Source organism: Castanea sativa, chromosome 12 (assembly GCF_040712315.1).
Source record: "Castanea sativa cultivar Marrone di Chiusa Pesio chromosome 12, ASM4071231v1".
In the NCBI taxonomy this organism is placed as follows: Eukaryota; Viridiplantae; Streptophyta; class Magnoliopsida; order Fagales; family Fagaceae; genus Castanea; species Castanea sativa.
The window spans coordinates 1,597,120-1,615,671 of record NC_134024.1 but is presented as its reverse complement, the minus strand read 5'-3'; the positions used below and the strand labels follow the sequence as shown (position 1 = coordinate 1,615,671).

At 37.2% G+C, this 18,552-nt stretch overlaps 1 protein-coding gene across 4 annotated transcripts; it reads left to right on the top strand.

Annotated features, from left to right (window-relative positions):
* The first annotated feature begins 58 nt into the window (after nt 1-58).
* LOC142618660 (uncharacterized protein ycf45) lies at nt 59-17,560 on the top strand. 4 transcript variants are annotated; one of them, XM_075791633.1, is made up of 10 exons: nt 95-529; nt 1,271-1,333; nt 1,765-1,842; nt 11,452-11,703; nt 12,658-12,878; nt 13,650-13,722; nt 13,887-14,171; nt 14,669-14,812; nt 16,467-16,517; nt 17,390-17,560. In XM_075791633.1, the coding sequence occupies exons 4-10, from the start codon at nt 11,524-11,526 to the stop codon at nt 17,459-17,461; spliced, it is 1,026 nt and encodes a 341-aa protein (XP_075647748.1). In that variant the 5' UTR covers nt 95-529; nt 1,271-1,333; nt 1,765-1,842; nt 11,452-11,523; the 3' UTR covers nt 17,462-17,560. The 4 variants fall into 4 exon arrangements, with proteins under 4 accessions (XP_075647745.1, XP_075647744.1, XP_075647748.1 ...); XM_075791632.1 differs by having other exon boundaries at nt 13,650-13,737; XM_075791630.1 differs by lacking the exon at nt 11,452-11,703 and having other exon boundaries at nt 59-529.
* Nucleotides 17,561-18,552: the final 992 nt, after the last annotated feature.

Below are 18,552 nucleotides of genomic sequence, written 5' to 3'. Positions count from 1 at the left end.
TATTATTTGTTTGCTAAATGACCCTCTAGAGTCTAGAGTTTAACACAAGCCCCCATAGATGCGATCCACATTACATGAGACATCCGGTCCGGTAGTCCTGGGTCAAGACTCTCACACTCAACCAACCCCATCAGGCCCACTTATCAATTAGAATAGAAATTAATAAGAGCCGAAAGCCCAATCCTGACTAAGCCTGGCTTACCTGATGAAGTTATCAGGCACAGGCACAGAGTGAAAAAACTGAGGCAGAAGCAAAATGAGTTGGAGTTCAAGTGCAATAATATTGCTGTCGGCCTCGACCTCGGCTAAACCATTATTGAACTTGAACTTGAACCCACTCATCATCGATATCAATATCATCATGAGTAGGAAAATGAAAATGAGGCGTTGGCGGAATTCAGTTGCACTTTCTGGTCTTCAATTGCAGCAATTGGGTGTGGCCGGAATGGGTGTTGTAGGTGCAGCACCAACACAATCTCAATCTGATTCTCATATAGTGGTGCAGGACGATCTCGACGCTCTCTTGCGGGTAACTAAACTCAATTGACTTTCTTTCCCATGTCATTTCATGTGTTAAGTTAATTATGTACACACACGTCTTATCATCAATTCAATCACCATCTTCTTTTTTCTTTTTTTAAGGGAAGGAAATACTGTTCTTTTTCTAATCAATTGTAGTTTGTTTCTCCATTCTGTTCCATTGCCCTTATCCCCTTGGGGATTCTAAACCCTTTTATTAACTAGTGACCATCTTTGATTTGTCGACTCTGTTTGTTTTAATGCCAAATTGAAAACACATTGAACATTTCTCTAAAATATAGTATTATTGTAGCAACTGCTTGCTGGGTGTAAATTTCAGGTGCAAAAGGGTTGGTTGGGAAATGATTGGACTAGGTCAGAGAGAGACAATTTGGTGCAAATTGCTTACTCTCATTGTGAAGTAGGAATGGGAGCCTGTGAAGAGTTTTCTACAACTGGCTCTACATTGAAAATTCAGGGAACATATTAAGGCCCCTTATTCCACATTACTTATTCTTTTCATGCAAGTCAGAAATTTCTTTTCTATTGACACTGTTCATTATAGCATTTAATGTTTTACTTGATGGTAAATATTCCATTTTGTATGTATGTTTAATGCAGGAGTTAGATTGAATTATTGTCCGGTCTCTTTTTTATGATTTTTTTTTTTTGGGGGGCTATTTCCTTACTACTTGGACTTTTGATTTGCTTTCTGAAATGAATCAATATCAATTTGTTATTGTCTCAACAGATTCTTCCATGTGATTTGCGCGACAATCTCCTAAATGAACCCATGATAGCTCAACTTTTAGAGGTGACTATTCTTTTATCTCTGTGGAATTTATTCTTCTTCTTTCTTCTATACAGTTTTTATTTATTTATTTTTCTTGCAACTAGTGGGGATGAGGGTATTCAAACCTAGGTTTTCCCCAAAGAAAGAACCGGGCACTGCCACTAAGCCACAAGGCTCTTGGCTTTTATATGGTTTCTACTTATGCTTATATTTTTATTTTTAATAAGTAATTATCAAACAAGAGGAACTACCTCATGGACACAAGTTGTAGGCGTAGGTGTAGGTTGTCATGAAGAATTACGATCTAAAAGATAGAATTGATTAAATCTATGATAGACTGAACTCAGTATGGCCGTAAACATGGGACCATTTCTTTACATAATATGATGCTTATGTAGGCTTACTTTTACTTCATGAAATATAGTAATGCTTATGTACTGCAATGTCAGCAGGTTATATTGGATCTAGGCTGTTATCCAGAAGCACGCTATCTTGGTGAATTTGGAAGGCATTATCTGAGGAACACTAAGGTAAATGCATGCATTAAGTGTTCAAGGTTAGAATTTTTTTTTCTTATGATGTATTTGGATGGCAGGATTTGGGCACACAAATGATATCAAACCTTAAAATCCTTGAATTTGAAATAACTTGTAAACCCATAGAATTTTAGAAGTCTATAAGACATACTTTAATATTTATAGATTTGGAATTAAGGCATATCAAATCCATAGCTATAAAATTCAAATCCAAATTCAAGTATCCAAATGCAACCTTAGGGAAATGTATAATTCTTCTTCCTTCTTGCAACGCATTTTTTTTTTCTATATTTCTTATAGTTGATTAATGGTTCCGGATTTGCAATACCTATATGACCTAAAAAGTTTGGTTTAATTATTTGCAAACCCTTTGAACTTTAGGTCAGTTTTATTCATACCCTTAACTTATTTGTTAATTTTTATCACATCCCTCAGGCCTTTTAAAATACTCCATTAAATCCTTCCAGCAGTGTTGTAAATATGCTCTAATGGAAATTTAAGATGGGATTATATGCATCCACATTTACTAGGACTGTCCTTACTTTTTTACCCCCATTTTTTTTCATGAACACATTTGGAAGCCATTCATGCATTGTCTATGGGATGTAGGACAAAGGAAATGAACCAAATCAGATTTGGAATTTTTGACAGTTTGGATTTTGAAAAATTATGGTTGGGGTTTGGTTGGAAAAAAAAAAAAAAGGCCTGAAAATAGGAAGAAACTTAGGGTTTCTAATGGTTGAAAGGAATAGTAGAATTTAGGGAAACAAAAGATAAATCTAAGTTATAGGTTGTTGTTCCAGAAATGTGAACAATACTTTGGCTGTTTGAGTTATTTAGGCCCTGGATGACTAATCCTCCACCCCCCACCCTGCCTCCACCACAACCACTACCACCTTTCCCTCCTTCCATCCCACCCCATCCTCCATCATTGACATATCCAATCCTACCCTTTGTTCCCCCTTTTTTCCCCAACCTGCAACACTTTTACCCTCCAAATCCTTGCTCTTTCCCACAATCTTTCTACTGGCCAAGTCAGTTTGGCCAGTACATTTCTCAACATACTCCACCCCAGCCCTCCTTACCCTTAAGAGAATTGAACCCCAAGCCTATACAGCACCCACCTAAACCCCCTCCCAAGCCAATTTCTTCGCTGGCCAAGTCTTCTATACCAGGGGGGGTCTGAGGGTAAGAAATCATTTTCTTTTCATATTGACTCAAAGTCATTTCTCTTGGCTTTTGATGGGGGAGTGTATGGATTCCTGCTCCATTACTGAAAAACGGGGGAAACATCAAGGTTCAATCCGAGTTGGTAGATTGGGTTTGGATTGGATCATGGCCTGTTTGGTAGAGTTGTGCTGGTGGGACTTTAGCAAGAAGTACTTTTTTAAACGGTTTCACGAGTATCATAAAATTTTGGAGTTTTCTAGTAGGTTGAATAAAGGCGGCCTTTTTGTGGAGATATTTGAGTACCATAATGGAGCAAGATGTGGTTGCTTGCGTGTACCAGAAGGGATGAACGGGGAGGTTGGGCTTTTCTTGAAACAAAGCTACGTGTTTTTTTCTTGGGAAAATCAGCTTCCAGGCTGGGGAAGGAGGTGGCTGCTGGCGGTGGAGGGCATGAGAAATCCACCGAAAATTCAAGGAACCATGTTGGGAAAAATATTAATGGGGACGTGATATTAGGAAGGGAGTTATGTCAGGAGAATAAGAGGGCGTTTGGATCCAAGTTTCTGCGTCCACGTCCGCGTTTTGCTTCTTCTTTTTTTTTTCTTTTCTTTTTTTTTTTTAACCCAGCCGCAAGGTTTGACTTTTCAGCCATGAACAGTGCATTTGTGCACTGTTCATGGGTCCCACAAATTTTACTTTTCAGCAACCTTTTCATTAAAAATGGGTCTCACGGTACTATTCACACATTTAAAAATTATTTTGCTACAGTGTTTTCAGTTTTCAGTTTTCAGTTTCAGCAAAATAAGTTCTATCCAAACGGACTCTAAGTTGCCAAATATTTCTGAGACTATAAATCAAGAGAGATTTGGGGGATTTGACTTTTTTCAAAAATCAAATAATCCAACTCTTCTCAAATATAGCAGGCCTTTGTGTGACCCTTCTGCTAAATGGACTCAGGCCCATTTCTCTTTAAAAGTTACTATTGCTTTTGACGGGGCTATCCAACGTAAGGTCAAATGGAGTAAATTCGTCCATCCAAAAGAAGCAACAAAATTGGGCCCAGTTTTGTTAGAGCCTGTGGCTGTAAATGACCAAGCAACTTGGGCCGAACCCATTAAAGCCCAAAATGAATTCATTCAAAACTTGGTGAAGTTGACTAAACAAAGGTCATGGGAGGTGAGAGAAGGGTCAGGGTCCCATGGTTCAGCCGAGAAGATTTTGACGGTGCCTCTGAACACCGGCAAGATGGGTGGCATACCCCTGAGGTCTGATGGGTGCATGGATGAGATTGTGAAAGGCGGTGTTTCCTCGGTAGGGCCTCAAACCAGCAAAGGGTCGATTTCCCTTGCGTCACCCGTGAAGCCTCTGATGGGAGTGCCGAGCACCAACGAGATTGGTGTGGACCTTAAAAGGACCGATGGGTATGTTGAAGTGATGGGGGCTGACGGTGGTCATTTGGTGGGCTCTCAAATTAGTGGGGCTGTGTTTGGTTGTATTGGAAACGCTGCAATTGTTGCCGATGGTCCAGCGGCAAATTGTCTATTCTCTGGGGATGTTCCAAACCTAGATGGGCTTCCCGATGGGCTGTCCAATGGTCAGTCTGACTTTGCCAAGCCAGTTGCTTCACCAAAGACGGTTTTGCAGCCTCTATTGGGTTATGAGTTCTCCAATATGAATCACAATCACAGGCTGCTGGTTCAAAATCGTTTCTCTCCTCTCTATGAGCTAGGTTCTGATTCCAAAGAGGATGACATGCTGATGTTGGATTGGGACAACTCCACTGACTTAGGTAAGGATGAGGAGGACAGAAATGCTTTGGATTTTGTACCTTTGGCTAAGTGGGCTCCTTACGGAGGTCTTGATATGGTAATAGAGGAGAGAGCAATGGATGACTTTCTCGTGGATGATAATCTGGAACCATCAGTGTGGGTGAAAAGGAAGGTAAAGGGATTTGGTAAATTTGTAGGCTTTCCTATAGATTCTTGTGAGGGGCAGTGCATTGCTTTCTTTCAAAAGCTTGAAGAAGTTTGGGAAAATTAAGCTACTACAGGTAGTCTTCGTTGCACTGTTTCTAAAAGTAAAAAAGGTATGAGAGAGTTGAAGAATTTAGTTTATACTGTTAGTTACGATGGACAATTTGGTCGACGAACTATAGGGGATGTGATTTCCGTCAGGGTGGGCTCAGATCGTTGTCCATGAATTTGAAAATCCTATCTTGGAATGTGAGAGCATTAAACAATCCTCAAAAGAGGGATACTGTGAAGAATTTACTCAAGGAGTGGAAATGTGATGTTGTGTGTTTTCAAGAAACAAAACTGGACTGTGCTAACTCTTTTGTTGTGAAAAGCCTTTGGGGCAGCCCTTTTGTTGATTGGGTAGCTTTGGATGCCATTCACACAGCAGGGGGAGTTCTTCTGATTTGGGACAAACAAGTGTATGAAAAAATTGACTGTGTGGTTGGCTGCATTTCTGTTTCTATTGTGTTGAAGGGTGTGGAAGATGGGTTTGTTTGGATTTGTATGGGGGTGTATGGTCCTACTGTTGTTGGGCTTAGGGATGCTCTACGGACTGAACTTGATAGTGTAAGAGCGAGGTGGAGCTCGGCTTGGTGTGTCTTTAGTGACTTCAATATCATCAAATATCTAGCAAAGCGTCTTGGTTGTACGTCTTTTAGTCCAACCATGTTCAAATTCTCAGATTTTATTGAGAGGCATTTTTGGTTGATCTGCCTTTGGTGGGGGGTGAGTATACATGGTTTCATGAATCTGAGAACCTTTCTATGTCTAGAATTGATAGAGTTTTGGTGTCCGCTGATTGAAAGGATCACTTCTTCGATGGGACTCAAAGGCCTCTTCCTCGTGTGATTTTGGATCACTGTCCTCTTCTTGTGGAGGCAGGTGGTATGTCAAGGAGGAAGAGCTCTTTTAAATTTGAGAATATGTGGCTCAAAGTTGAGGGTTTTGTGGATCGAGTTCGGGAGTGGTGGAATGGATATCATTTTGTGGGGCCTCCTAGTTATGTTCTAGCCTGTAAATTCAAGGCTCTTAAGGGAGATTTGAAGCATTGGAATAAACATGTTTTTGGGGATGTGTCTTTTAGGAAAAAATGTTTGTTTTTTGAACTCTCGGATCATGATTTGAAAGAAGGGGAGCAATCTTTGTCTTTGGCAGATAAAACAAGAAGAACTGAAGTCAGGGCTGAAATTAAGGAATTAGCTTTCTTGGAAGAGGTTTCTTCGAGGCAAAAATGGAAAGCTCTTTTTTTAAAAGAAGGGGATAATAATACTAGATTTTTTCATAGGCTTGCCAATTCTCATAGATGAGCTAATACTATGAGGGGTGTGGAAGTTGATGGTATTTTGTATGAGGCGAGTCAGAAATTCAAGATCAAGTGGTGGGTTTTTTTGAGTCTTTATATCAAGAATTGGAATCTTGGAGGCCCAGTGTTGATGGCTTAGAGTTTGCAAATTTGGATGAAATTGATCAGCTTTCCCTAGAAAGGGAGTTTGAGAAGGAGGAGATCATTGCAGCTCTTCGAGAAGCTGAGGGTGATAAGGCTCCTGGCCCTGATGGTTTTTACCATGGCCTTCTTCCAAAGATGTTGGTGTGTGCTTGAGAGGAATATTTTGGCTTTCTTTGCAGACTTCCATAAAAAATGTATTTTTGACAAATCTCTCAATGCCACCTTTTTGTGTTTGATACTGAAGAAGACTAATGCGGTTAATATTAGAGACTCCCGCCCTATTAGCCTTGTGGGTAGCTTGTATAAGCTTTTGTCAAAGGTGTTGGCACATAGACTTTGATTAGTATTAGATAAACTAATTTCCAACTCCCAAAACTCCTTTGTTAGGGGAAGACAGATTCTTGATTTCGTTCTTAGTGCAAACTAATGCCTAGATAGTAGACTAAAGAGTGGAAATCCAGGTGTAATTTTTAAATTGGATATTGAGAAAACTTATGATCATGTGAACTGGAGGGCCTTGTTTTATCTTATAGAGAGGATGGGTTTTGGGGAGAAGTGGGAGAGATGGCTGAAGGCGTGTATTTCTACAGTTCGCTTCAGTGCTTATCAATGGGTCTCCAGTTGGGTTCTTTGGTAATTCTCGTGGTGTTTGTCAAGGGGATCCCTTATCTCCACTTTTGTTCTTGTTGGTGATGGTGGTGTTGAGTAGGTTGTTGAAGAAGACAGATGATGGGAGGCTTTCTTAGCAGTTTCCAAGCAAGCCCCATTGTGGGAGGAGGTTTGCACATTTCTCATCTTTTGTTTGCAGATGGTACTATTCTTTTTTGTGACGCTTCCAAGGACCAATTATTATATATTCATATGGTTTTGATCTTCTTTGAAGTTATCACAGGCTTGAAAGTAAATGTTGGTAAGAGTGAGATTGTGCCAGCTGGTGAGGTTGGGAATTTGGATGTTTTGGCCCGCATTTTATGTTGTAAGGTTGGTTGTTTGCCCATGACTTACTTGGGTATGCCTTTGGGGGCTCATTATAAGGATTCTTCGATTTGGAACCCTATTATAGAAAGGATGGAGAAAAAGCTCTTAGGTTGGAAGCGGTTATATTTGTCAAAACGGGGTAGGCTTACTCTATTGAAGAGTACTTTATCAAGCCTTCTCACTTATTATTTATCTTTGTTTACTATTCTACAACATGTGGCAGACAGATTAGAGAGGATCCAGAGGAATTTCCTATGGGGGAGATCTACTGATGTATTTAAGTATTCTCTTGTTGCTTGGGAAAAGGTTGTGTGGCCGGTGGAGGCAGGTGATTTGGGGATCTAGAGGATTGGGTTGTTTAATCAAGCTTTACTAGGGAAGTGGTTTTGGTGCTTTGGGAAGGAGGCCACACACTTATGGCGTTAGGTCATAGCCTCCAAATATGGGGAAGGTAGTGGTGGCTAGTGCACTAGAGTTGTTAGAGGAACGCATGGCTATGGGATGTGGAAGAACTTTAGGAAGGGGGCGGAGAGTTTCTTTGGTCATGTGTTGTATGCGGTGGGAGAAGGTTTTCGTATTCGATTCTGGCACAATCCTTGGAGTAGTTCTACCCCTTTGAATGAATTGTATCCAGAATTGTTTGCTTGTGTTGTGGATAAAGAAGCTAGGATTTTTGATATGGTTGACATTGCACCTAATGGGGGTGATAGAACCATGGTTTGGCAATTGAATTGTAGTGGTGTCTTTGGTGTGCGTTCTTTTTATAAATCATTATGGAAAGCTCCGTCAGTTTTTTTTTCCCTTGGCAATGCATTTGGAGCGTTAAATATGGGATGCACGGACGCGGCAAAATGGCCGCCGCACCCGCGTCCGACGCGGCGACACGCGAGAGACGCCGCTGCCTGCTCGTTCGTGAAGCGTCCATTGTTTTTTTTTTTCCCAACTCGCGCCAATTCGAGCCGAATCGGGTCGTATCGGCAGAAACCGCTTCCGAGTCAGGCCGGCGATACAGGCAAAGTTCAAGCTAAAAAAAAAAAGAGGTGTGAAACGCACTGGTTCAAGCCAGTTTAAAACCTAACTCTCTAACACAGAAAATACACTCTCTAATCTCTATACACTCTCCGCCTCTCTACTCTCAGTCTCAGCTCTCCCTCTCGCCTCTTGGTCTCACTGTCTCAACTCTCTACTCTCACTCCGTCTCCACATACTCACCCTCTAAGCTAAAACAACTTCAAGTCTGACACTCTCACTATCTCGGTCTTAAATCCCAGAACTCGTGGAGAATCAAAACTCGGTTTCAACTCTCAAGCTCACTGACCCAACTCTCAACTCAAGTATTAAAGCTCTCATTCTCATTTCTCAGTTGCCTGTAATGTTGAGAATAAAAAATTTTTGATTGTTTCTTTAGTTATTATACAAGCTACCCGTGGAGAATAAAAAAAATTTAAATTTTTTTTATATAAGCTGCCTAAAATATTGTGAGTTGTGACTTGGGTTTGATTGTTTCTTTAGTTATTATATATTTGTTAAATTATTTGTAGGTTAAATTGAAATTATTAAATTTGCAACGAAGCCACTAGCACAAGCACAGAATCTTATTTTTAGAGATAAAAATATTTTTAATAATTTTTTAATCGCCACATCCCACCACACCCGCACCCGCACCCGCACCCTACTTTTTCAAAAATTGCCGAGTCCCGCACCCGCACCCACACCCAAATCCGGAAACGCACCTGTGCTTCATAGGTTAAGGTCCCTAGAACGGTATCTTTTTTCTTATGGACAGCTGCTAGGGGTGGGATTCTCACACTAAATAACCTTGTTAAGAAGAACTTGTCTCTTGTTAATTAGTGTTGCCTATGTCGGTGTGAGGAGGAAACCGTGGATCATTTATTACTACATTGCAAGTTTGTCCATACATTGTGAAGTGAAGTCTTCTACTTGTTTGGGGTTCATTGGGTGATGCCGAAGACAGTAGTCTTACTACTTTCTACATGGTGGAATTGGTTGGGCATTCATTCTTCCAATGTTTGGAATATGGTGCTAGCATGTCTTATATGGTTAACTTGGAAGGAACACAATGCCCGAACGTTTGAGGACACTGAAAGAATTGTGAACCTTTTGAAGTCTTTACTAATTAGGACTTTGTTTGAGTGGTCTCTTATATGGAGTTTTACGTATTGTACTTATTTGCTTGATTTCATTAATTCTCTTAGCCTTTCCCTTTAATCTGTTTGTATCTGCTTTTTTGTAGTGTACTATCATAAACTCATTGTACTTTTCTTATCAATAAGTTTTTATTATCTATCAAAAAAGAGAGTTATTTAGGCTATTTGATGGATGTGTGGTTTATTGTTTAAAATTTTTAGAATTTAAGGTTTTAAATGTGGCAAAACAATATGTGGTTGGGAGATTTTAAGTTGCTTGAAATTTAAGGCTGAAGAAGTAAAATAAATAAATAAACTTCTTCCTGGCATCACGCATAGGATTTACTCAGTATTAAACCTCAGAGAAGGTAACCACACAAACCTCAGACAAAGTTTCATAGTTTAGATTGTATCCAAACAAGGTAAGCAACTATTTTGGGAGTTTGCTATGCCATATACTTCTCCAAGGGACTGAAATCTCATTAGGCCCTCTCAAAGCCTCATAAGAAGAATGAATATCAAACTTTCTACATTGTGTAAGTTTCAAACCAAGCTATCCTCCCGTCATCTGCAGGGGTTATTTGATACCAAGATCGATCGTTCCCCTCTTCAGTAAAAACCAAGTAAGAATTGATAGATGCAACTTACCTTCAGCAATCAAAAACAGATCTGGATACAAGTCTCTTAAAGCAACAGCCCCACACAAACTTACTTTTCCCCCCTCCCTAAAATTTTGGGAGTAGAGTTTTGTTGTTGTTGTTGTTGTTTTCGGATTAGAATTATTGATCATACTCCTTTAGGTAGAGACTTTGATCTATCAAATCCTTTTGTCCTTTTGATTTGTTAAAAAATTCTGCTTGAGGATTGGAAATTCTGTCAATGAAGGTGGAGCATGAAACGGTGGAGCTGCAAGTGTGATGGCAAACATAATGGTTTTTGGTTATGGCTTGAACAAATTTATTCAAAGAATTTTCCCCTTTTTCAGTGGCATTTAAATTTGTATTTGATACGTAAAATCTGACAAAAAGTGCCACTTGACAAAAAGTGCCACTTGACATTTCAGATAGAACTTGTTATCATGAATACATCATAAGGGCCGTACTAAGAGAGATTTACAAAAGCACAAGAGGGGTAAAAAAAAAAAAAAAAGGCAAAAATCACGTTTTAGTCCTTATATTTTCATGTGATTTCCCCTTTAGTTCCTATCTTTTATTTTCACCTCTTTTAGTCCATATTTAGAAAAAAAACCATCCATTTTAGTCCTTTCCGTCAGTGCCCTAATGGCAAAATCCTATGTGGTGGATGAAACTATTAAAATAATAATAATAAATTTTATTTTGGTATTAAAAAATACCACCTCAACATCTAAATTAAAAAAAATCAATTTATTAATTTTAACTAAATAAAAAAAAATTAAAAACAGAAATAAAAACAAAAAATTACATTAATGAGATCTAAGTGTGTCTTGAACAAGAACAACAAGAACACAAACCTAGATCTAAGAACACAAAATTAAAATCCAAAAATCACAAACCTAGAAACACAAACATAAACCCAGCAATAGATCTTCCTTGTCAACCAAACACAAAAGCAACGAACACAACCCCAGCAATTGATCTTTCTTGTCAACCAAACACAAGCCCAAACATTAGTAAGAATACAAACACAAACCTATTAAACGTATAGTGAGAAATGGATCTCATGAAAGACTGGGCATACATGAATTTTTTTTTTTAACAAGATTTTTCCCTCTGAGCTTTCCAAAATAATTTTCCCCAAATTCAAAACTGAGCTCTTCTTCCTGTTTCTTTCATGGCTGGATATGAACCTCCCTCATTCTCTGTAGGACTCAATTTGGGTCTCGATTCGGAGCCCCAAATAGCTCCGGACAAACACCCGACCCAAACACCGGCTCCCCATGACGAAGATTTCGGACCTGAGGTCATGGATTCGGATCTTGAATCCCAGCCTGAACCGCCCCGAATCCTCAAGCGCCTTAGGCGAGGTCCCACCACCACCCCGACCACCAAAACGCCGTCGCCTTATGCCATTGACGATGACATTGAAGATTTCTCCTCAGAAGACGATTTTCTTAAAGGTAATAATCAAGTGTCATTTTTCTTTGTGTTTGTGTGTTCGTTTGTTAGGGTTAATTTTGATTTTGAATTTGGTTCCCAGTAAAGTAATTTTGTTTAGCTTAATTATTCTGTTATTTTATAGAAATTTGATTTGTGATTTGTTGGTTCACATTTCAGTGCTATGATTTTGTAGAGACCGACTTAGTTAATGGAAAAAAGACTTTGACTATGGCTTAGAACTAAAATCAACTTCTTTTGAGAGTGATACTTGAGAATTTGTGATGGTGAGACTGTAAAATGGTAGGTTGGGTTTGTGTTTGTTGTTTTTGTGTTTGGTTGACAAGAAAAATAAGTTGCTGGGTTTGTGTTTATTGCTTTTGTGTTTGGTTGACAAGGAAGATCTGTTGCTAGGTTTGTGTTTGTGTTTCTAGGTTTGTGATTTATGGATTTTAATTGTGTTCTTAGATCTGAGTTTGTGTTCTTGTTCAAGACACACTTAGATCTCAATTAATGTAATTTTTTGTTTTTATTTCTGTTTTTAATTTTTTTATTTAGTTAAAATTAATAATTTAATTTTTAATTTAGATGCTGACGTGGCGTTTTTTAATGCCAAAATAAAAATTTTTATTATTACTTTAGTAGTTCCTTTTGCCACATAGGACTTTGCCATTAGTGCACTAACGGAAAGGACTAAAATGGATAGCGTTTTTCTAAATATGGACTAAAAGCGGTGAAAATAAAAGATAGGGACCAAAGTGGGAATCACGTGAAAATATAAGGACAAAAATGTGGTTTTCGCCAAAAAAAACCCACTAGTGGTTTGGTTGAATATATTTTGATTTGGAGGGTGATGGTGAATTTTATCCAATTCTTGTTTTTCCTTCTTTTCTATTCAAAAGACAGAATAAATTATTAAAGTCAGTGAAAAGAATTTAGGTTAGATTTACTGAGCTACTCAATGTGTTATTAACTAGGTGTCAATGAAAGAGTTGGAGCATGCTCAAAATGCTGTTGGAGAGTTTGGTGGGGACAATAGAGCTGGCATTGAAGGTACCTTGCATAGGATATCTGCAATCAGGAGTACGAAAGGGATGATAGTTGGTTTGACTTGCAGAGTTGGTAGAGCAGTCAGTGGACATGTTGACATGATTTATGACCTGCTTCAGTATGGGAAGAGCATTTTATTTGTTGGAAAGTATGTATGCTAAGTGAGACTAACATAAATTATAAGGCCAATCCTTTCTGGTTACTTATTATGATACAGCCTTAAGATTAGGACATTGGGATTTAGGGCATTCTATATAAATGAAATCACTCCATGTCCTAATGCCAAACTGAAATGAGTTTTTTTTTTTTTTTTTTTAATGGATGAAAACTGAATAAAATAAATGATTTATTATGCAACATGTTCATCATTTTTTGGATTTTCAAAAAAGACTTTATGTTTATCTTTTAGGCTAAAATACATTGTTTGTCCCAATACTTTAGCCCATGAGCGATTAAAATGTCCCTGAAATTTAAAATGATTGCTTTTAGTCCATATCAAACTTAAAGTGATCAATTTTAGTCCCTAAACAAAGTGATTGATTTTAGTTCCTAACTTAAAGTGGTCGCTTTTAGTACATAATATGTCTAATAAAGTGATAACATATCAATTTTTAGTTTGACCACATAGTCTAAGGGACTAACAATGATCACTTTAAACTCCAGGACTAAAATTGCCCATGGGCTAAACTTTAGCAACCATGTAGTGTACTTAATGCTATCTTTTATTGTCAATGCCTTCTGGCGTCAATTATTGTCAATGTAGGAATTGTAATTTGATAAAACATTTGAATGAAATGTGTTAAATTTAGTAAAAGTACTCACCCATTCTCATGACTCACTCCCTAAACAGAATATTTAAGATTCACCTTAACTAATATGTTTTGAATTTGTGATTTTTTTTTTCCCCAAATTCTTAAAGGCCTGGGGTTGGCAAGACTACTGTTATGCGAGAGATCGCCCGTGTCTTGGCTGATGAATTTCACAAAAGAGTGGTGCGTTCAGTTGCAGTGGGGCATCTCTCTCTCTCTCTCTCTCTCTCTCTCTCTCTCTCTACACACACACACACACACACACACACACACATCACATATACAAACATTCTGATAATTTTAAGCTGAACTTCATCAGAATTTCAAAGTGTACTTAATTGGAGTAGGTGATTGTTGATACAAGCAATGAAATAGGAGGTGATGGGAATATTCCACATTCAGCAATAGGAGGTGCACGAAGAATGCAGGTACCAGATTCATCCATGCAACATGCAGTCATGATTGAGGCTGTAGAGAATCACATGCCTGAGGTAATCATGGTTGATGAGATTGGCACTGAAGCTGAAGCTCATGCATGTCGCTCAATTGCTGAGAGAGGCGTCATGCTTATTGGTACTGCTCATGGACAGCGGCTTGAGAATATAATAAAGAATCCTATTCTCTCTGACCTGGTTTGTGGATCTAAGTTTTGTTCCCTCTACACCAACTTATATTCTGAATGCATGCATCAGTTTCTATTCTTAATAATTTCAAGACATACTTTATCACTAATATTTAACACATTCCTGAAAGGCTGCCAAGGCAAAAAATAAATTTTCTAAATCTCAACTTGCTTTTTTCTCCCACATATTGACATTAGTAACAATAGTGATAAATAGTTATAATTTTGTGTACGAGTTTGATAATGACCTTGTTTCATGTGTTCTTAATGTTCCCTTATGGGACTTTGTTTGCAATTGAGCCCTTAGAAGGGACCAAAAAAATTAAATTTTGGCAAAGCTCATGTTCAAGCAGATCCCCTTAATAATTATAAGTCAAAATTTATTTTAAGTATATAAAAGTTTGGAAATATAAATAAAATAAAAATGGATTTGTTTATGAATGAATTTGCAACTCAGTACATGAATGTTGGATCAATTTTCCATGTTTGTTGCCTTTGCTTTTTTAGGTTGGGGGAGTAGAGACTGTTACTTTAGGTGATGGTGAAGCCCGAACTAGAAATTCTCAGAAAATTGTTCTAGAAAGGCAAGCTCCTCCAGCGTTTCATTTCTTGATTGAGATGAGAGACAGGCACTATTGGGTTACACACCAGGTATGTTGATTGACATTTATCACGAAGTATTTTTGTTTTTGTAAATGCAACGGATAAGTCTAAACCCCCTCTTACCATGACTTCCTTACAGAATATTCCTTTTTAAAAAAGGATTCGTACTCATTTACAAAGGGGGAATGTTATTTCATCTTTAGTTTCGATTTTAATTTTTTTTTTGTTAAATATAATATTCCCGTAGGAAAATAACAATATGAGAAGGCAAGGACTTATTTGATGTATATATACAAATCTCAAGGGGGAATGCCATTTTTTGAAACATTTGGGTGATTTTCGTTTTGTGAAACCTTAAGGGATGTTGGTATAATATGCCCTTAATTTTATTATAAATTTTTTGCTAAAATCCATTTTACACCTTCTAAATTTAAAGTGATTATAATTTGTCTTTTAAATTCCAATTTTATTATTTTTGTCCTTGAAAGTTTGCAATCAGTGACAGTGTATAAAATCAACAGGTAAAAGGAGAAAAAATTAAAAAATATATATATGTAATATATAAAGAAAAAAGGAAACGACATCCACTTAGCACAATCACAATTTGTAGGAAACAACTTTATTATATGGTACTCTATTTTAGATATATGTGCTTTTGTTTTATTAGCAGTTCCAACTTAGTAGATCTAATTCAGAGGTTGATTCAATTGGTGAAAGTAACCTCTAGACTCTTTTATTGCATTCTCTTCAACTTTTATGATTGTGAATAAATGGATTGGACAGAAATTGGACAGGCATTACCTATCAGGAGATGTTTTCTCCTCTTCAATCAATGATACTAGCTTAGCAGAGTGCCTAAATTTTTGTTCTTCACAAGATTATTTTTCCTTTTCCATCTTTCACTATTTTTTTTTTTAATAAAAAAATTTATTCTTGGATAGTTCATTTTGTTAAGGCACTATAAATTAGGATACAACATGGTTTGTACTTTTGAACGGCTGATACATTCCTAAATGGGACTTGTGATGGTTAGGATATCATATCTTTTAAGTGCAAAATGGAATGAAATATATTGTTTATAATAAATACGAACTCTTTTCTTAAGAGAAAGAGAAAGAGTCATTATTAGTCAATAAATTGAAAAATAAATAGTCAAATGACCATATATATATAGTGTTTATTGAGAGTATTGTCAAAGAACAATTTGGAATCCATTGGATGATGCTAAAGAAGGTGATCAATGTGTTATCTGGATGGAAGATTTGCTTTGGAAAGTACAGGAGTTTTACTCAAAATGTTGGTCCCTCTTTGCTTAATGTGGGCAATTTGGTGGAAAAGAAGTAATTGTACATTTGATGGTTTGGAGCTACTAAGCTGAAATCAATGTTTTTGAGGTCATTCTTGAGTGGTTTGATGATCTTGGCCTTACTCTTTATTCCTTTTTTTTTTTTTTTTTTGTAGATTTTATGATCCTTTCCCATCATTTACATTAGCCTTCCCCTTCATTTTAATAGAATTTTTATTATTTATCCTGGAAAGAAAAGATGGGGAGGGGAGGAGGTAGGAGCTTTACCTTTTTTATTAAATAGTGAAGATGATGATAATCTAAGATGAATTAGATGTATAAATAGTTTGTACTACTTAGTTGTATAATTATTTTCATCATTAACTTATCTTAAATCACTTCTCTTGCACCCTGCAGACACAGAAGAGTGTGGATATATTGCTTCGTGGCAAAAACCCACAGGTTGAGGTAATTCTCAAAGAAATATGCATAAGTTGGAATTTAGTTGATTTGATGGGAAGCATTTCATTTGCAAGTAGAAATGTGCTCTTTTATTTTAGGACTTGATTGCTTCTATCAAAAAGAAAGGTTTTGATCTCAACCTATATCATCCTTTTCTGACTTATAAATAACTCTCTCTTTCTCTACAAGTTTCATTGTTGTTTTTCCTTTCTCCCATTAATTTGAGATAGATATACAAATAAATCAGTGCAGTTCTTTTCAATAGAATTCATCTTTTGAAAATGACTTTCAAATATTTGAGACTAGGGAGTTTCTTTCTTTGACCCCAGGATTTTTAATTAATTCCATAAGAATTCTCACGTGATTCTAAACCAAAAACATCTCACTACCCGAGCCAAATGCATTATGAACAGATGAGGGAATCAGCCCCATTGCTTTCTAATATTTTCGTGGAGTTTTGTAACATTTTAATTTTGGGCAGTATAATACTCATGTACTTGGGCTATTATTGTCTATTGTCTATATTTATTTTTGATAATGCAATTCTTTATATATTAAATTTTTATTTAAAAAAAAATGCCCTAGAAAGGGCATAGTAAATTAGTATAGGCCAAAGGTCTGTGTTATAAATCACAAATATTTGTGTGTTTTTTTTTCATCCTTTAATGATTATTATTATTATTTTTCTGGAATACATTTTGAGTAAATTACATATCTGAAATTTATTTTGCTTGGGAAGAAGGCCCTTAAAGAAGTTTTTTTGTGGTCTGGTACTCTTTCTCGTGGGCCAAATTTTTCTTCGACGCTGTATTATTGTTGTACTGTTGCTTTTAAGCTGTGCTGTGATTGGTAACTACTATAGAATTTTGTTTTTGCAGGTCAGGAAAAGGAATGAAAAATTCAAGGTTGTAATAGAAAAATCAAAGGCATATGATAAATGTGACCCTTAGGTTTTTTTTGTCCTTTCCTTTATGTTTGACATTTTTTTTTTATAATATTTGGCCATATATTCTTTTTCATGAAAATTGACGCACATGTTTTCATTTTCACAGCATTGTTGTAAATGAGTCTCTAAGAGCATTTGCATCAGTTCATGCAAAATTTCCTTCTATTTTACACGAAAAAACTTACTTTTTCTATTTTACACATTCACTCTTACAAAACACTCATACCAATTTATCTATTATACACATTTATTCAAATAAAATATTCATTTCCTTCCCACTTTCATCTCTCTCACAAACCCAACACAACCTGGCACAGCCACCGTTATCAGCCACCATCGACACCTCCTGCCTCCATTCACACCGGAATTCCAAAGAAAACCAGTATAAAAAAATAAAAAAATAAAAAAAAAAAAACCCAGCCAAAAAAATTCAACACAACCCGCACAACCACCGTTATCAGCCACCATCTCTCTCAAGATCGACGCCTCCGGCCTCCAATCACACCGGAATCCCAAAAAAAACCAGTAAAAAAACAAACAAACAAACCTAATAAAAAAAAACCAAAAAAATCCAAAAATTGATGAGATGAGAGAATATGAGAGCTGCTCCCTAGCGTCTAAGTCTTTGTCTTCGTCAACGTGGTGGCCTAATTGTTGCTCCTCGACGCTCAGAACAAATCCTCAGGTTTCTCCGTCGGAGAACTCCATTCGTGTTGTAGGCGACGGACTCGTCTGGCAACTCGACTTGCTCGATCTTGTAGGCGACGGACTCGACTTGCTCCTCGGCAATCGGTGGAAGCTAGAGCAGGCCAGATTGATGAGATGAGAGAAAGGGAGTGCTGTGCGCCTGAGTGATGAAATGAGAAATAGAGGGAGGTGAGAGTCAATACAAAAAGGAGAGAAAAAACTATTAATAAATTAAATCCACATGCTACAGTACCCGTGTAAAGTTACACGGTACCGTAGCAACTTGCATTTTATAGATGAGTTTACACCCACTAATGTGGTGTTTTTTTTCTCAAAATGTGTAAAATTAGAGACTTTTTTTTATTTTGCACATTTATGCACATTTATGCATCCACTGATGTGGATGCT